The 15,712-nt window shown below is 58.2% G+C and overlaps 1 protein-coding gene across 3 annotated transcripts in view; it reads left to right on the top strand.

Moving 5' to 3' along the window:
• PLXNB2 (plexin B2) overlaps nt 1-15,712 on the top strand; it is an 89,834-nt gene that overhangs the window by 55,842 nt on the left and 18,280 nt on the right. For all 3 annotated transcript variants that reach the window (XM_043965424.1, XM_043965425.1, XM_043965426.1), the window contains exons 3-16: nt 2,281-3,385; nt 3,880-4,062; nt 4,360-4,488; nt 6,906-7,006; nt 7,349-7,475; nt 7,762-7,915; nt 10,458-10,572; nt 10,770-10,878; nt 11,441-11,542; nt 12,808-12,903; nt 13,438-13,519; nt 13,789-13,949; nt 14,482-14,630; nt 15,453-15,561. In XM_043965424.1, coding sequence (XP_043821359.1) covers nt 2,281-3,385; nt 3,880-4,062; nt 4,360-4,488; nt 6,906-7,006; nt 7,349-7,475; nt 7,762-7,915; nt 10,458-10,572; nt 10,770-10,878; nt 11,441-11,542; nt 12,808-12,903; nt 13,438-13,519; nt 13,789-13,949; nt 14,482-14,630; nt 15,453-15,561 — 2,722 coding nt within the window. The remainder of the gene's footprint in view (nt 1-2,280; nt 3,386-3,879; nt 4,063-4,359; nt 4,489-6,905; nt 7,007-7,348; nt 7,476-7,761; nt 7,916-10,457; nt 10,573-10,769; nt 10,879-11,440; nt 11,543-12,807; nt 12,904-13,437; nt 13,520-13,788; nt 13,950-14,481; nt 14,631-15,452; nt 15,562-15,712) is intronic.

The following is a 15,712-nucleotide window of genomic DNA, read 5'->3' on the forward strand; positions in this document are numbered from 1 at the left end:
GCCTTGGGGCCAGGCAGGCAGCGAGGAAGGGAGGGAGGGAGGGGGAGATTTGTAAGTCAATGAGCCCCAAGTATGAGAGGCTGACTCTGTGTTTCACTTCCAGCCTCTGAGTTTTTGCATGTGCAGATGCAGGCCTGGACACCCGTGCCCACATGAACACGTGCAATCGTGTGGCCCAGAGACCCTGCCCATGGGTCCAGAAGGAAGGGCTGTCCATGGGGCGGCCCACCACCATGTAATCGGCCCTGGGGTATAGAGGTGGGGGGGGCAGAGCTGGGAGACCTTCCTCAACAGCTGAGGCACCTCTCCAGGCTCCATTAGCAGGGTTATAAATAGTGCATCCCCAGTGGTGGCGGCAAGCGTGTGAAGGCCTGCAAGAGCCCCACCTCAGGCAGGCGGCTACTCAGGGAGGAGGTGCCCATGTCCTGAGGGACCAAGAGTCTGTTAACCCCTGTGGCCTTAAATACCCCCAGATAGAACTCCAGACAGCAGCTGAGCTCCCGAGGCTTCTTTCTGTGGGTGTCCTGGTGGGCTTGGGTGGGCGTGGAGATCTGTGCACCCCTATGTGCCTGCATTGGGCCTTTGGGGCCCCCTACATACCTGTGTTGGGGGCTCTGTGTGTCCATGGGCAAGTCCGCGCCTTGTGTTTACAAACTCTCGGTGGGGGTATCTGGCTACCTCTGATGATGACAACAAGAGGCATTTGGGCCTGAATCTGGCCTGTGGCTGTAGTTGTCACATTGTTGTTGTTTCAGTTGTGTCCAACCCTTTGTATCCCTATTGGGGTTTTCTTGGCAAGGATACTGGAGGGGGTTGCCATTTCCTTCTCCAGCCCATTTGATAGACAAGGAAATCGGGTTTAGTGACTTGCCCAGGGTCACACAGCTAGTCAGTGTCTGGAGCCTCAGCTCCCAACCGCCCCTCTCTGATCAAGCCTGTTCCCCTCCCTTGGCAGATGTTGTGTGTGGCGTGTGTGTCTGTGTTCACGTGTGCCTGAGGCAGCCAAGCGGCCCCATGTTGGAGACAATCACAGACCCGGAGTCGGGAAGTTTGTTGTTGTTTGGTAGTTGTTCAGTCAGATCCCACTCTCTGTAACCCCACTGGGGGTTTTCTTGGCAAGGATACTGGAGGGGGTTGCCATTTCCTTCTCCAGCCCATTCGACAGATAAGGAAACTGAGGCACACAGGGTGAAGTGTTGGGAGCCAGATTAGAACTCAGGAAGATGAGTCTTCCTGTCTCCAGACCTGGCACTCTATCCACTGAGCCACCTCGCTGCCCCACAGTCAGAAAGACCTGAGTTCAAACATGGCATCAGACACTTCTAGCTCTGTTACCCTGGGCAAGTCACTTAATCTCTGCCTGTGTTCGTTTTCTCATCTGTCAAATGGGAATAGTACTAATTCCTGCCTTTCAGGGTTGTTGTGAGGATCGAATGAGACACTGCTTGTGAAGTGCAGTGTAAATACCAGCTCTTGTGTGTGCCCATGTAGGTGTGTGGGGGTCCGAGTGCATTGGTGTGTCTTTCTGTGAGGCTCTGCTTTTAGCTCTGGGTTAGTCTGCCTCTTGGCCCCCACTGCTGCTGCCGATCTCAGCAGGCTGGATTCTGACCTCAGGTCACCCCAAGTCCTGTTTCTGGTCCCCCCCCCAACACATTTAAAAGGAGGAGAAGTGCGCGCGCGCGCACACACACACACACACACACACACACACACCCAGGGCACCCTGCTGGGAAGGCTGGGAACCCCAGGGAGGTGGGGGAGGGGAACTTGTGACCAATACCCAGACAGGAGCTGGTGTGGTGGATCCCAGGGCTGGGGGCTAGGACGTCCAAGGCCTAGTTAGTCTTCCTGGGACTGTGGACCATCTACTTCCCCCTCTGGGCCTCTTTCCCTTCTATAAAATTCGAAGCCTCCTCCCTGTACTGCCATCCTCAGAGGACCTGCAGTGAATGTTCCTTAAGACAGGCCGTGGCTGAGACTTCCGCCCCCCCCCCCCACACACACACACACACACACGCCGAGGCTGGGATTCTGTCTTCCCAGAGGGGCCACGATGCTCTCTCCTGTGCCCAGGGTCAGGCAGGTGGGAGATGGTGCAGACTGTCGGGGCTTTGGGCAGCCAGAGTCTCTGTGGTTCTGGGCTCGGTCCAGCTCTGACATGATCATGTGGTGACCTCAGGGAGCTGCCGGTGTGAAGGGGCAGAATCAGAAGGGGGAGGGCGCAGCCCCCCAGGCCTCCAGGCAAGCACTGACCAACCCTTGCTCCTTGTCTCCTCCCAGGGTCCCAAGGGGCAGGATGGCGTCCTGGGTGTGGGCACTGACGCTGTGGAGCTGCTTATGGCACGTGGGCCACAGCTCCAGGCCCCGGAAGCTCGAATTCTTCCGCAGTAAGACGGAGTTGAACCACCTGGTGGTCGATGACGTGTCGGGGACCGTGTACGTGGGGGCCGTGAATGCCTTGTACCAGCTCACCAGTGACCTCCAGCCGGTGCACACAGTGGAAACGGGGCCCGCGCTGGACAACAAAAAGTGCACTCCCCCCATCGAGCAGAGCCAGTGCCAAGAGGCTGTGGACACGGACAACGTCAACAAGCTGCTCCTACTGGACCGGCCGGGAGGGAGGCTGGTGGAGTGCGGCAGCCTCTTCAAGGGCATCTGTGCCCTGCGGGAGCTGGGCAACATCTCCCACCGCATCTTCTATGAAGACAGCAGTGGCGAGAAGTCCTTCGTGGCCAGCAACGACGAGCGGGTGTCCACGGTGGGGCTGGTGACCGGCGTGGGCAAGGGCGATGGTGATGGCGGGCCCACAGAGCGTGTACTCTTTGTGGGCAAAGGCAACGGGCCCCACGACAATGGCATCATCATCAGCACGCGCTTGCTGGACCGCAAGGACGGCAAAGAGGCCTTTGAGGCCTACACGGACCACACGGCCTTCAAGGCCGGCTACCTCTCAGCCAACACCCAGCAGTTCGTGGCCGTGTTTGAAGACGGTAACTATGTCTTCTTCATCTTCAACCAGCAGGACAAGCAGCCCGCCAAGAACCGCACCATCGTGGCGCGCATGTGCAAGCAGGACCCCTTCTACTACTCCTACTTTGAGATGGACCTGGAGTGCCGCGGCACCTCGGGGGAGGCATACAGCATCTGCCACGCGGCCTTCGTGGCCTCCCTGGGGGCCAGCCAGGCACTCTTTGCGGCCTTTAGCAAAGACAGTAAGGGCAGTGGGGGCAACCCCCGCTCTGCCCTCTGCATCTTCACCTTGGATGAGATCCACCAGAAGATGGAGGAGAACAGGAACAAGTGCTACACGGGTGCCCAGGGCAGCAGCTCTGAGACCTTCTACAAGCCCTTCCACGGGGATATCCAGTGTATAAGCCACGGGGCGGTAAGTCTGCCCAGGGGGAGAAGAAGGGGGGTTGTGAAGACTCAATGCTGTCCTCTGGGCAGGGGTGGGGAGGGGGGCAGGAGCCCTGAGGGGCTACCACCAGCCTCCCAGAGAAGGGCTGCTACCTCCTGGCTTCCCATGGGAGCTGTGTCTAGAGAATGGCCATGTGACATGGGTCTTGTGTTTGGTTATTCATTCAACACATCTTAAGGGAAAACAACCCACTTAGTAAGCACCTTCTGTGTGCAAAGCCCTGCCCTTGTGGGGATTCTCAGAGGAAGAGGGGGATAACTTATAAACTCTGGGTGGCTCAGAAAAGGGACCCTACTTGGGGGGAGCTCATTACTGAGCAAAGGCCACAGTGACAGGAGCAGCCTGGAGTCCTGGGGATAGGGCGCTGGGGGGCAGGCAGGCAGCTGCAGAGGTGGGCTGGGGCAAGGTCAGGGGTCAGGGAAGCAGAGCAGACAGGGATCTCACCCTTCCTTGGTCTGCAGATGGCCAGCCAGAGTTTCCGCTGTGGCTCTGAGCACTTGCCGTACCCACTGGGGAGTCGGGATGGGCTGGTGGGCACCGCTGCCCTGCAGAGAGATGGCATGAATCTGACAGCAGTGGCGGTGACAACTGAAAATGGGCACACCGTGGTCTTACTGGGGACATCCGATGGCCGCATCCTCAAGGTGAGCCTGGTCCTTCCTCTGATGGCTGGGGAGCCCCCCCACCCCCAGTCCCCCCTCAGTCTCTGTTCTACTATCCCACGAAGGGCTTGACCCCCTAGCTTTAATGCAGTCTCGTAATGAGGCTCTCCCCTGCATGGGGAGGCCGGAGGCCTGAGACCTCCCACGGACCCCGTGACCTGGGGCTAGGCGTTCTGTCAAGGTGGCAGGCCCTGGACCCGGCCGGCTGCTCAGCCACGAATGGCGGCCCCGGTCTGTGGCTGGCTCCTAGCGCCCTTTGACCTTCTTCCCTCTGCTCAGGTGTTCCTGACGGCCAAGGGGGAGTCCATGGAATATGACTCCATCCCTGTGGAGCTCAACAAGCGCATTGAGAGAGACCTGCTGTTCTCTGCCAACGGGACAAGTCTCTACGCCATGACCCAGGACAAGGTACCAGCCCCCATCCCGGGCTGCAGAAGCCTCTAAAGGGGGTCAGGGCCAAAGGACGGGAGAATGGGCCTGTGACCCATTTACCTTCTAGCACCAAAGCCCTTCCTTGTCCCTCCAACAAACCCAGCCTCGTGCTCTGCGTGCTAGGAGCAGGGCTGGCAGCTCACACAGGAGCCCCAGGCCCTGATGGGAGGGATGGGGGCGGGGGTGCGCTGAGGCCTGCAGCCTTCCTGGGGAGGGGAGGGGGCTAAGGAGGCCTGGCAGCATGGGCAGAGTGGAGCTCGTTCGTCCTCATTCCTTGTGCTGGGAGTGCACCCCCTCCCCACCTTGGGACAGAACTGCCTGTGAATGCCCCCGAGCCTCCCTGGGACTCCCTGTCTCTGTTTCTCTCCTCTCCCTCTCTCAACCCTCAGCATTGTGCTTTCAATACACCGAGCACCTGATGGGCTGTGGCCGCGTGTGTCTGCCTCCCTGCTTTTGGCACTGTCTTGCCCTTTTCTGGTCTTTGCTTCCTCTCTCTCTGTCCCTCTTTCCCTCCCCACTCTGTCTCTCTCTGTCTCTCCCCCCTCCTCTCCTCTCTTCTCCTCTCTCCCTCCCTCCCTTCCCCCTCTCTTTCTCTCTATCTCTGTCTCTTTATCTGTCTGTCCCTCTCTCTGTCTCACTCTGTCTCTGTCTCTTTGTCTGTTCCTCTCCTTTTCTCTCTCTCTCTCTCTCTCTCTCTCTCCCTCCCTCCCTCCCTCCCTCCCTCTCTCTCTCTCTCTCTCCCTCTCTCTCTCCCTCTCCCCATCTCTGTCTCTTTGTCTGTCTCTCCTCTCCTCCCCACGCCTCGCTCTCTCCCTCCCTCCCTCCCTCCCTCCTTGGAGATAGTGGGGTAGCCAGGAATCTGGGTCAGCTCACCTCTCCAGTGCCCATGGTGCCTTTGTGGGGGTGGGGCAGGCAGCAGCCAGATTCATTGTGGGATCAGGGTTTACCTGGAAGATGGCCAGGATACCCAGCACTTGGGGGGGGGTGATAATTATATTCAGATCACATGCCAATGTGCAGGGCACCGGGTGCCTCACCCTTTCTGGGAGCAGGAGCAGGCATAGCAAAGATAACCAGGGGACTCCTAGGGTGCTGCTTGTGCTTGGGGTAACCTGAGCCAGACCCAGGGGCTGACTTAGAGGCCCCCCCCCACTTCACCCCCAGGAATGAGTGGGAGAGAGGAGGGCCTGGAGTCAAAGCCAGATCTTCTGACCCAATTTTGGCTTGTTCTTCACTTTTTGAATGCTTCCACTCCCTCCTCATGGTGGGCCCAAGCTGGCAGCTGGGGTGGGGCCAGAGGCAGGGTGAGCTGCTGGAGGGGTGCTTCTGGGGATGGCCGACTAGAGGGAGGCCTTGGGCCTTTGGGGCGTACCAGTTGGCCAGGCATAGAGGCTGATGTTCCAGCCTCTCTGGTGTGCCCAGTGGGCGCCATGCCTGGCCCCTACTGTGGGGAGACCTGGATCCTGCCCTCCCAGGAGATAAGGCAAGCCAGATAAGCAGAGAACAGGCAGCAGCCAAGTGGGCTGGCACACAGAGCCATGAAAAGGAGGGAGGCTGCTAGCAGATAAAGTTGGAAAGTAGGTTGGGAGCCTTGAATGCCAGGGTGAGGGAGTGTCAGTGTCATTGGCGGGCAGTGGGGGAGTCAGCTGAGGTTTCTGACCACAAGTGACACAGACCAATCTGTGAATGAGGAAGGTCTGCAGGCTGGACAGTAGAGGGGAGTCCTTGACTAAGACTTGTCCCTTTTCGGGGTATCCCTTCCATAAAGGGAGGTGTCTGTCCGAGACTGAAGGCGCGTGCCTCCTGGCCCCCATGACGGCGAAGGCAGGGAAGCCTGTTAGGAGGTGATCGCCCCATCTAGAAAAGAGCCACCGAGGGTCTCGATGGGAGGTTCTGGGGGTGGAAGGGAAGGCCTAGAATGGGGCTCGGGGCGCTCCACTGATAGGTTCTAGAGAGGGAAGTGACGGGTGGTGTGCACAGGTAGGTCTAGAATCTATGCCCAGCTTAGAATCCAGGCCTCAGATTGGAGCCACCTGTGGCCAGGGGCATTGGAGCTGCAACATCTAGCAGCTAGACTGGAGCCAGGGGGCTACCGGGGGTGAGGGAGAGAATCTAGAGCCACGGTGCTACAGAAAAGGGTCTAGAGCCCGGGGGGGGCAATCTAGAACCAGGGAGCTGCAGGGTGGGTGTAGAGCCAGGATGCCTGGGGTGGGGTATAGATTTAGAACCAGGGAGCCAGGGAGCTGCAGGGTGAGTCTAGAGCCAGGGCACTGCAGAGCCAGACACATTCTGTGGGCCAGGGTGATGGTAGAGATCCAGGGATGCTTCTTGGCTTCCTTCTTCTCCGGGTCCGAAGGTTTAGGGCCTCACTCACCCCCTTGGCCTTTCTCCAGGTTTTCCGGCTTCCTGTTCAGGAGTGTCTCAGCCACTCCACCTGTGAGCAGTGTCAGGGCTCTCAGGACCCCTACTGTGGCTGGTGTGTGCTCGAGGGACGGTGAGTAACCGGGGCCAGGCACAAGGAGGCCCCCCTAGGGGCACAGGGAGAGTGGCCACGGCCACTGGCTTGAAGGCCAGGGACCAGAGGGGTGCAGATAGGGGACCCCATCCTGAGTGAGACACTGGTCTGTCCTTTAGGGGGTGTGGTCTCTCCCAGAGGTCAATGTAGTGCTTGTCCTCGGGGGTGTCCCCATTCTTAGTATGGAGGCCAGGTCTGTCCTGGGGGGGGCGCTGGATCTGAGGAGAGACACAGCCCTGCTTCCAGAGGTCCCCTTGTTTAAGGAGAGGAGGCATAGATTGGTCCTGCCCTGGGGGCCCTAACACCCAGCTTCCCTACCAGTTGTACCAGGAAGGTCGACTGCCTGAGGTCAGAGGAGGAGAATCACTGGCTCTGGAGTCGGGGAAACTCCTGCGTATCTGTCACCAGTGCCCATCCCCAGAACATGAGCCGCCGGGCTCAGGGTGAGGTATGAAGGACAGCCTGGGATGAGATGGACCAGAGCACCCAGGAAGAGAGTCGGGGAAGGGCAGGGAGTGAGCCAGGGTCCAGCAGGAGCAGGTAGGGTGGGCTTCTTGGAGATGGAGGCACTTAGGCAGTGTGAGACAAATCCTTCCTGGGGAGGACTTCATTCCTGGCCTGCCTCCTGCTGGTATTGGGTGTGTGTGTGTGTGTGTGTGTGTGTGTGTGTGTGTGTGTGTGTGTGTGTCCCTTACCTCCCTCTCCATCTGTGGGTGTCTGTCATGTGTCTCCAGGTGCATTTGACGGTCAGCCCACTCCCAGCTCTGACAGCGAATGATGACCTGCAGTGTAGCTTTGGAGACTCGCCGGCACACCCTGCCCGTGTGAAGGGAGGGACCATCATCTGTGACTCCCCCAGCAGCATCCCTCCAACACCTCCAGGCCAAGGTCAGCAGCCCGCCTCTTCACCAAAGAGCACAGTTCCCTAGGCTGGCCAAGAGGGGTAGGGAGCTGCGGTGACTGGATGAGTGAGAAAGAAGAAAGGAGGAGGGAGATGGAGGGGCAGGGAGAGACACCTCCGGGGGGGGCCTGGGGCTACCTTTCCCAGGGGATGTGTCCTGAGGTCACCTCGAAGGCCTTCCATCCCCAGGGAGACCGGAATAAGGCCGCTCCTGAGGTAGCCAGACCTCTGGGCCACACCTGCAGCCTGAATTCTTTGGAGGCCTTGGGGCAGGGTAGGAGGGTCACTCTAGGACAGGGACCTGAGAGGTGGGCCGGGCCTGGGCCCCTGACGGGACCTCCTTCCCAGAAGTAAAGAGCTGCCTGCTCCAGAGGCTCTGGGGGAACGTCAGCGAGGGCCCTGGGGACCGAAACATGAGGCCTCTGGGCTTTGAGCCACTCACCCGAGACAGGATCTGATAATTGCCTTTGTGGCAGCAGATGGAGTCAGCAAGAAAACTGGGGGTGGGGGGCAGGCCCCACCTTGTGTGAGGTAGTGGCCTGAAGAAATCCGGACCCGGGCCCCTGGAGGCCAAAGAGTCACAGACAGTGGGGGGAGGCCCTGGACTTCAGAACAGGCCTAGGTGCTGTCTCTGACATTCTTACCTCTGAATGTTGTTTCATCTACAAAATGCCAAAATGGGCATCAGAATACTCACACTATAGAACTTACAGGGTTAACTTCTTTTTTTTTTTTTTGGTGAGGCAATTGTGGTTAAGTGACTTGCCCAGGGTCACATAGCTCGTGATTGTTAAGTGTCTGAGGCCAGATTTGAACTCAGGTCCTCCTGAATTCAGGACCGGTGCTCTATCCACTGCGCCACCTAGCTGCCCCAGGGTTAACTTCTGATGAAAACATCAGCCAGGCACTCTGCAAGCTCTTCCTGGGGATTCAAATTCAAAACAAATATGGGGGCAGCTAGATGGTGCAGTGGATAGAGCACCGGCCCTGGAGTCAGGAGTACCTGAGTTCAAATCCGGCCTCAGACACTTAACCCTTACAAGCTGTGTGACCCTGGGCAAGTCACTTAACCCCAATTGCCTCACTAAAAAAAAAAAACAACCTAAAAAAAAACAAATATGGTCCCTGCCTTTAGGGGGCCCCCATTCTCCTGGGGAAATGCATGCACACGTGCACACACGTGTACATACATACGCACACGTACATGCATGCATGCATACATACACACATACAAGAAAAGTCAGGGCAGTTGGAACTGTAACCATTTTGTCTAAGCCTCGAGCTCCTGCTTGACCTTGGGCCTTCCCGAGCAGGCTCTATGACCTGCTCCTGCCATGTCTAGTTCTGAAGCCAGTCTGAGGCAGCCGGCCTCGAGGGGAGGCCCCTGTGCCTCGGCCTGTACTCATGTGCAGGCCTGAGAATGAGGCAACCGACTCCCATGTGATGTTTGAGGCCAATAGCCCAAGGATTGCTTCCATTACACAGATACGGAAACTGGGGCTTAGAAAAGTCTCATTGGAAATGTTAGCTTTCAAGTGGGGAAGGACCTCGGAGAAGGGGACTGAAGTGGAGAGGGTGGAAAGCACTTGACCAAGGTCACACAGCAAGGTAGTGGTAAAGCTGGGGACCTCAAGCTGCCTCCTCTGGCTTCCAAACTCCCCGGAACACTTGGATGAAAAGGGCCACTGATGGGAATGTCAGGGAATTGTGAGACTTCTCCTGAAAAGCTGCTTTAACCTGGAGTCAGGAGAGAGCCAGGTTCGAGTCACGGTTTGGTCCCTTTTCCAAACTGTGTGACTCCGAGCCTCAGTTTCCCACCTATGAAATTGGCCAAAGGATCCAGCACCATCTCCCTCCCGCATCATTGGGAAGAAAGCCCTTTGTAAACCTAAGCCTCCCTGGCAAGTGGGGCAGCTGGGGCCCCTCAGGGTCACTCACCCACTCACGGCAAGAACCTGGCTGACTCACAGTGAGCCTTTGGGTTGCTGGGACCTCCAAGACAGTCATTATTTCCACAGTTGCTATCATCCCCCCACACAAGCAGGTCGCACCTAACATTCCACCCCCCCATCCACCTTGGTTCTGACCTCCCCTACCCCACACTTTTGTCCTGGCCTCCCCTCCCCCCATCCCTTTGTCCTGTCTTGCCCCCTTCCCCTGTACCTGCAATGCCCTCTACCATCTCCTCTCTCTGCCTCTTGGAATGCTAGCCCCTGCCAGCCCTTTCAGGAAACCCTTCCTGCTGTACCCAGCTGGTAATGCCAAGCCTCCCTCCCCCTGCCACATTTCTTGTGTGGCTCATTATCTGTCACTGTGTTGCTTCCCTGCAGTTAAAAGGAGGCTCTCTGAGGGCAGGGCTTTTTGTGGGCCTGGCACTGCCAGCTGGTTGGTTGGTTGAGCAGAAGGGGGTCTTGAAGCCAACCTGGTCCAGCCCCCCTCATTTTGTAGATAAGGAAACTAAGGCCCATAAGCGTGTGTGCCCGTGCATGGGGGCTGCTCCCCATAGAGCCTTTACCCCCCTCCCCACAGACCACGTGGAGGTCCGGATCATGCTCACCTTCCTGAGGACTCCTGTCTTCTTCACCTCTCACATGTACCCGTTCTATGACTGCAAGGAGGCCATGAGTCTGGCAGAGAATATACCGTAAGTGTCGAGGGTCTGGTGCCAGCGAGCCCCCTCAAACTGGCCTGTGGCACTCGTGGGGCCGGGCCGACTGGGGCACCTGGGGGCGGTGTTCATTGAGGCTGCCCAGGGCTCTCACTGGGCTCCTGGGGGCGTGTGTGACCACAGCACCCACGGGTGGTTCCCTCACCTGCCTGCCCCCCCACCCCCACTCCCAGGTGCATCTCTTGTGCCAGTAATCGCTGGAACTGTCAGTGGGACCTGAAGTACCATGAGTGCCGAGAGTCTTCCACCAACCCCGAGGAGGGCATCATCAAGTCCCACATGGTAAGGGCAGGGCTGGGCCAGACGGGCAGGCAGGAGAACTTCTGGAACCAGGCAGCTGGGATTCCAACCCACAGCTGGCCACAGACACTCTGGGTCACCACTTCCCTATCCGTGTGAAGCAGACCGCACCTTGAGGCCCTGTGGCCCGGTAACAGACAGGAGGAATATAGGAATCCCTGAATGCAGAAGGAAGTGTACGGGCACAGGGCGGACCCATGGCCGAGGGCAGACGGAGCGATCCTGACCTTACTGGGAGCTGGGCCAGGCCTTGCCTAGGGGAGGGTCTGAATGGAAAAACCATGGAAATCCCCCCTCGGCTCCCCGCTGGTCTTCCTGGCTGCCTCCCAGCAGCCCTGAGGCTGGTGTGGACACCTCTGAACAGAGCCCCGGGCTTGGACCTGGAGAATCTGTGACCTGGTCCTCAGTTTCCTGCTCTAGAAACTGAAGCGTTGGCTTCGATGACCTTGGAGGGCCTTCCCGGCTCCAAGCTACAGCTGAGTCCCCAGTCCCCCCAGAGTGGATGTGTGTCCCTGCTCACTAGGGCTGCTGTTTCTCTCTGCAGGAAGAGAACTGTCCCCAATTCCTGAATCCCAGCCCATTGGTCATCCCCATGAACTATGAGACACCTGTGAACTTTGAGGGGAAGAACCTGGATCCAGTGAAGGTAAGTTCAGCGCCTTGGTGGGCCCCTCCTGGCAGCCCCCCCAACATACATGAGCACACACATGCACATGTATGCGTACATGCAGCTGTGCCATGAACACTGGGAGTACATCCCTCCCAGCAGTCCCAGACTGGGACTTGGAGGCCCTCCTCCAGTAGCTCCTCCCCTGATGAGGCTTCAGGCCACCCTGCCTGGGCCCTAAATGAAGAGTCGGCTCCACTTCACTGGAGATTTAAGGGGCAGCCCCCAGTGGACGTCTGCCATAGAGTCCCAGCACTAGCCCTCTGCCTGTAGAGACAGCATATGCATAGGTCCTGCTGCTACAAGCTAAGTTCCCCTAATTGGAACAGCCATGCCTCCTCACCCCTCCACTCCAAGCACCTCCACTGGCCACCACCCCGGGAGAGCCCATCCACAGGCCTCACTCCCTCCATCCATCATCCCGCAGCGGCTCAGGTCTCCTCCCCCAGTCCCCCAGGGGCTCTGACTGTCATTCCCCCACAGGACAGGGTGGCACTTGACACTGTAGCCAGACCCACCCTTCTCTCTGCACTGATCTTTCTGTCACCCATGCTGCACTCTCCAGCCTCCAGGCCCCGTTTTCCCTGTTATCCAAGTCAAGTGATGCTGTATATTTAATTCAGGTCAACAGGCATTTATTAGTCACCTATTGTGTGCCAGGCACTGAAGAGGCAAAGACAAAGCAAAACAACCCTTGCCTTCACTTAGAGAGCTTATGCTCTCCTCAGCAATGGAGGGATACCACACGTATACTCAAAGACAAAGGCTATAAAACAATTTAGAAAGAGAAGAGGGGCGAGATCAAGTCAGAGAGTGCTAACCCCCAGGAGGGGATATAGAAAGGCCTCTTATAGGAGGTTGTGTTCTGATGGGAGTTAGGGTTCTCAGTGGCAGAGAGGAGGGATGGCATCATAGGCATACAGCACTGACTGCAAAGACATGAGAGCTGGAGATGGGGTGGTGGGTATGGACAGCGCTTACCAGACTCTGAGCCATGAAGAGATGACTAAAGGTGACTGGGAAGCTTATCCATAAGGACACCCCCAGACCCCTTCAGGTCTGAGCCTCCCCTGGGAGCTCTGAGAGGCAGGCAGCAGGTAGCCTGGGAGGCCCAGCCTCGCCCTGGCCCTTGGATTAGGCCCCCTCTGAGGAGGCTGCAGGATGAGGGAGGGGGAGCTCCTTGCCCCCTTCTCCCTCCCTAGGGACATAGGCCTCAGCACTGGTACCTCCCCTACCTCCCCCAGGTGTCACTCTTGGAAGTGGGCAGCAGAGAGAAGCCGACGTTTAAAGAGAAGGTGGACAAGGGGCAGTCGGGCACCTTCTCCTTTATAACCCCCAAGGTATGGCCAGGGGTGGGTGGGGAGCCCAGGCCTGAAAGACAGGGAGTGAGGGATGTCATGGGGCTCAGTGGGTGAAGGAGTGGGGAGATTGGAATATGTGGAGGAAATGCCCAGGAGAGGAGGGAGCCAGTCTTGGGGATACAGGGAGGGAGTGGGCTAGGAAAGGACCCAGGGAGCCTGGGCCGAGGGCCAGGGGAAGCAGGGAGAGGAAGGGTCAGCACAGCCACTGCCTCCAGGGGTACGTCGTAGGAAGTAGGAGCAGAGGATGATACGGGGGAGCTGTTTACCCTTCGGAAGCCATGTTTGGGCATATAACGTATTCCTCCCACCTCTTTCCCCAGGGGGCCTATGGGGAGCACCTATCGGTCCCCTGTGTGTTGGTGGGTTGGTGGGTGCTCTGCAGCCTCAGACCCAAGCCAGCTTGCTGGGTCACAGTGTATCTGTGTGCCCTGCTATGCCCTTGGGCTGTGCTCCCATGGGCCACCAAGCCGGGGATGACCCCTGGGTGTCCTGCAAAGGTGACTCATTTTTCAGTTATCCTATGATGGGAACGAGACGCTGCCTCTGAACTTGTACGTCATGTCTTATGGGAAGAACATCGACAGTAAACTGGAGGGTGAGGCCTTCACGGACCAGGAGTTAAGGGCCCAGGATGGGTAGAGGCTGGGAGGAGAGGGGGCTGGGAGCCTAGGATTGGGGGGGGAGGCCTGGGAGGAGGGGGCTGGGGGCCCAGGATTGGGGGGCCTGAGTGGGTGGGGCGTGGATGGGGGCATGGAGGGCCCTGAGGGAAGGGGACATGGATGGGGGGAAGGGAGCAGGTCAGGGTGAAGGTCCTTGGACCAGGGGTCCTCTCTCCCTCCTAAAGGCTCTTCCTTCCTTCCACAGTGACCCTCTACAACTGCTCCTTTGGCCGCAGCGACTGCAGCCTCTGCTTGGCTGCCAACCCCGCCTACCGCTGCGTGTGGTGTGGGGGCCAGAATCAGTGTGTGTATGAGACCTTGTGCAGCAACGTCACCACGGAGTGCCCACCCCCCGTCATTACCAAGGTGAGTGGGGACAGACTTGGGCCTTCAGTTTGCCACATGCCCATCCGCCTCTGGGTCGTGGAGCTGCTCTCTGCCCGTAAGCGCCCACGTGCACACACTCTCTGCCCCCTCAGCTCCCCCACTCATGATCCCTGAGGAGGGAGGTGCCTATGGGCCATGGTGCCCTCATTGCATGGGCTGTGTCCAGGTCTCTTTACCACTGCAGGCCTGGGGTGGGGTGTCAGGAAGGAAGCCGCCTCAAGTGGGCCCTGATTGGCTCCCAGAGCCCCAGCCCCAGTCCCCAACACCCACTTCCCCCAGCTTCCAAGAGTGAGGTGTAGTGCAGATTGTGTGTGTGTGTGTGTGTGTGTGTGTGTGTGTGCGCGCATGCGCGCAATGTGCACCTGCAGACACGGGCACACAGGTGATGGGCACATCTGTTCTTAGAGGCACTGGGGGGAAAGGGAATCCCCAGCCTGCTCCCCGAGGCCTCCCCTCTGCATTGGTGCCTGAGGCCTCACCATCGCTCACACTTCTGGATATTTATCTCCAGATTAAACCTGAGACAGGCCCCCTAGGTGGGGGCATTCGAGTCACCATCCTGGGGTCTAACTTGGGCATCCGAGCTGATGACGTCCAGAGGATCACGGTGGCTGGCAAGAACTGTGATTTTCAGAAGGCCCAATATTCTGTGTCCACCAGGTAACAGGATGGTACTGAGCTCAAAGGCCTACAGTGTCCCGGAAGGCTTTTCACCCTTGTTTCCTGGAGTGGGAGGGGAGGAGGGAGAGAGGGCTCCTTACCCCCTTCTCAGGGAGGGGTCTCTGAGGGCACACAGCTGGGTCAGGCTGCAACCCCTCCCACCCAGCAGGACTGTTGCCCTAGGCAGGCTTCTCAGGGGCTGTCACCTCCTCAAAGAAGCCTCCCTGGATTTCTTCTCTCTCCCTCAGCTCTCTTTTACTTAGGCCTGTGTCAGGACTCTAAATATCCTTCTAGGCAGACATGGTGCGTAGTGTAGACTGTGCTCTGGCCTGGGGCAGCTCCAGCTTGGAAGTTCACTTTTTTGCTGCTCATTGTGTAATCTTTCTTTTTTTTTTTTGGAGGGGCAATGGGGGTTAAGTGACTTGCCCAGGGTCACACAGCTAGTAAGTGTCAAGTGTCTGAGTCCGGATTTGAACTCAGGTCCTCCTGAATCCAGGGCTAGCGCTTTAATCACTGCGCCATCTAGCTGCCCCTCATTGTGTAATCTTGTGTGTCGCTTGGGGGCACTGAGAGGTTAGGTCATTCACGTGAAGTTGCACAGCCAGCCTGTCAGGGGCAGAACTCCCCTTTCTATCTATTCTGCCCAGCCACTTCCACCTACATGGTGGAAGCTGATGAATTGAGGCCCTGCACCAACCCCAAGAGAGAAAGGTGATGTCCGGATGGAGCCCTGTGGGACGGGGGATTGGTCAGGGTTCCCTTGTGGAGGTCCACAGGGAATATGGGCAGTCGGATTCATGACCCTGACCCTGCACCCCCCAGGATCGTGTGCAAGGTTGATCCTTCTGAGGAAGCCATCACAGGGGGGATCGAGGTGGACATCAACGGCAAGCTGGGCCGGTCACCTCCCCACGTCCAGTTCACCTACCAGGTGAGTGAGGGCCTGGCCCTCCAGGCCTGGGGGCTGCCTGCGGCTGACACGGGTTGAGGGGGAAGAAGGGACGTTGTAACAGAAAGTGTCTTCACTGAAGTCCAAGCCCCGGGAGACCCGTGATGGGCGCCGATGTGCGGTGTCTGTGTCT

The sequence above is a fragment of the Dromiciops gliroides genome, chromosome 5 (genome assembly GCF_019393635.1).
Source record: "Dromiciops gliroides isolate mDroGli1 chromosome 5, mDroGli1.pri, whole genome shotgun sequence".
NCBI lineage: Eukaryota > Metazoa > Chordata > Mammalia > Microbiotheria > Microbiotheriidae > Dromiciops > Dromiciops gliroides.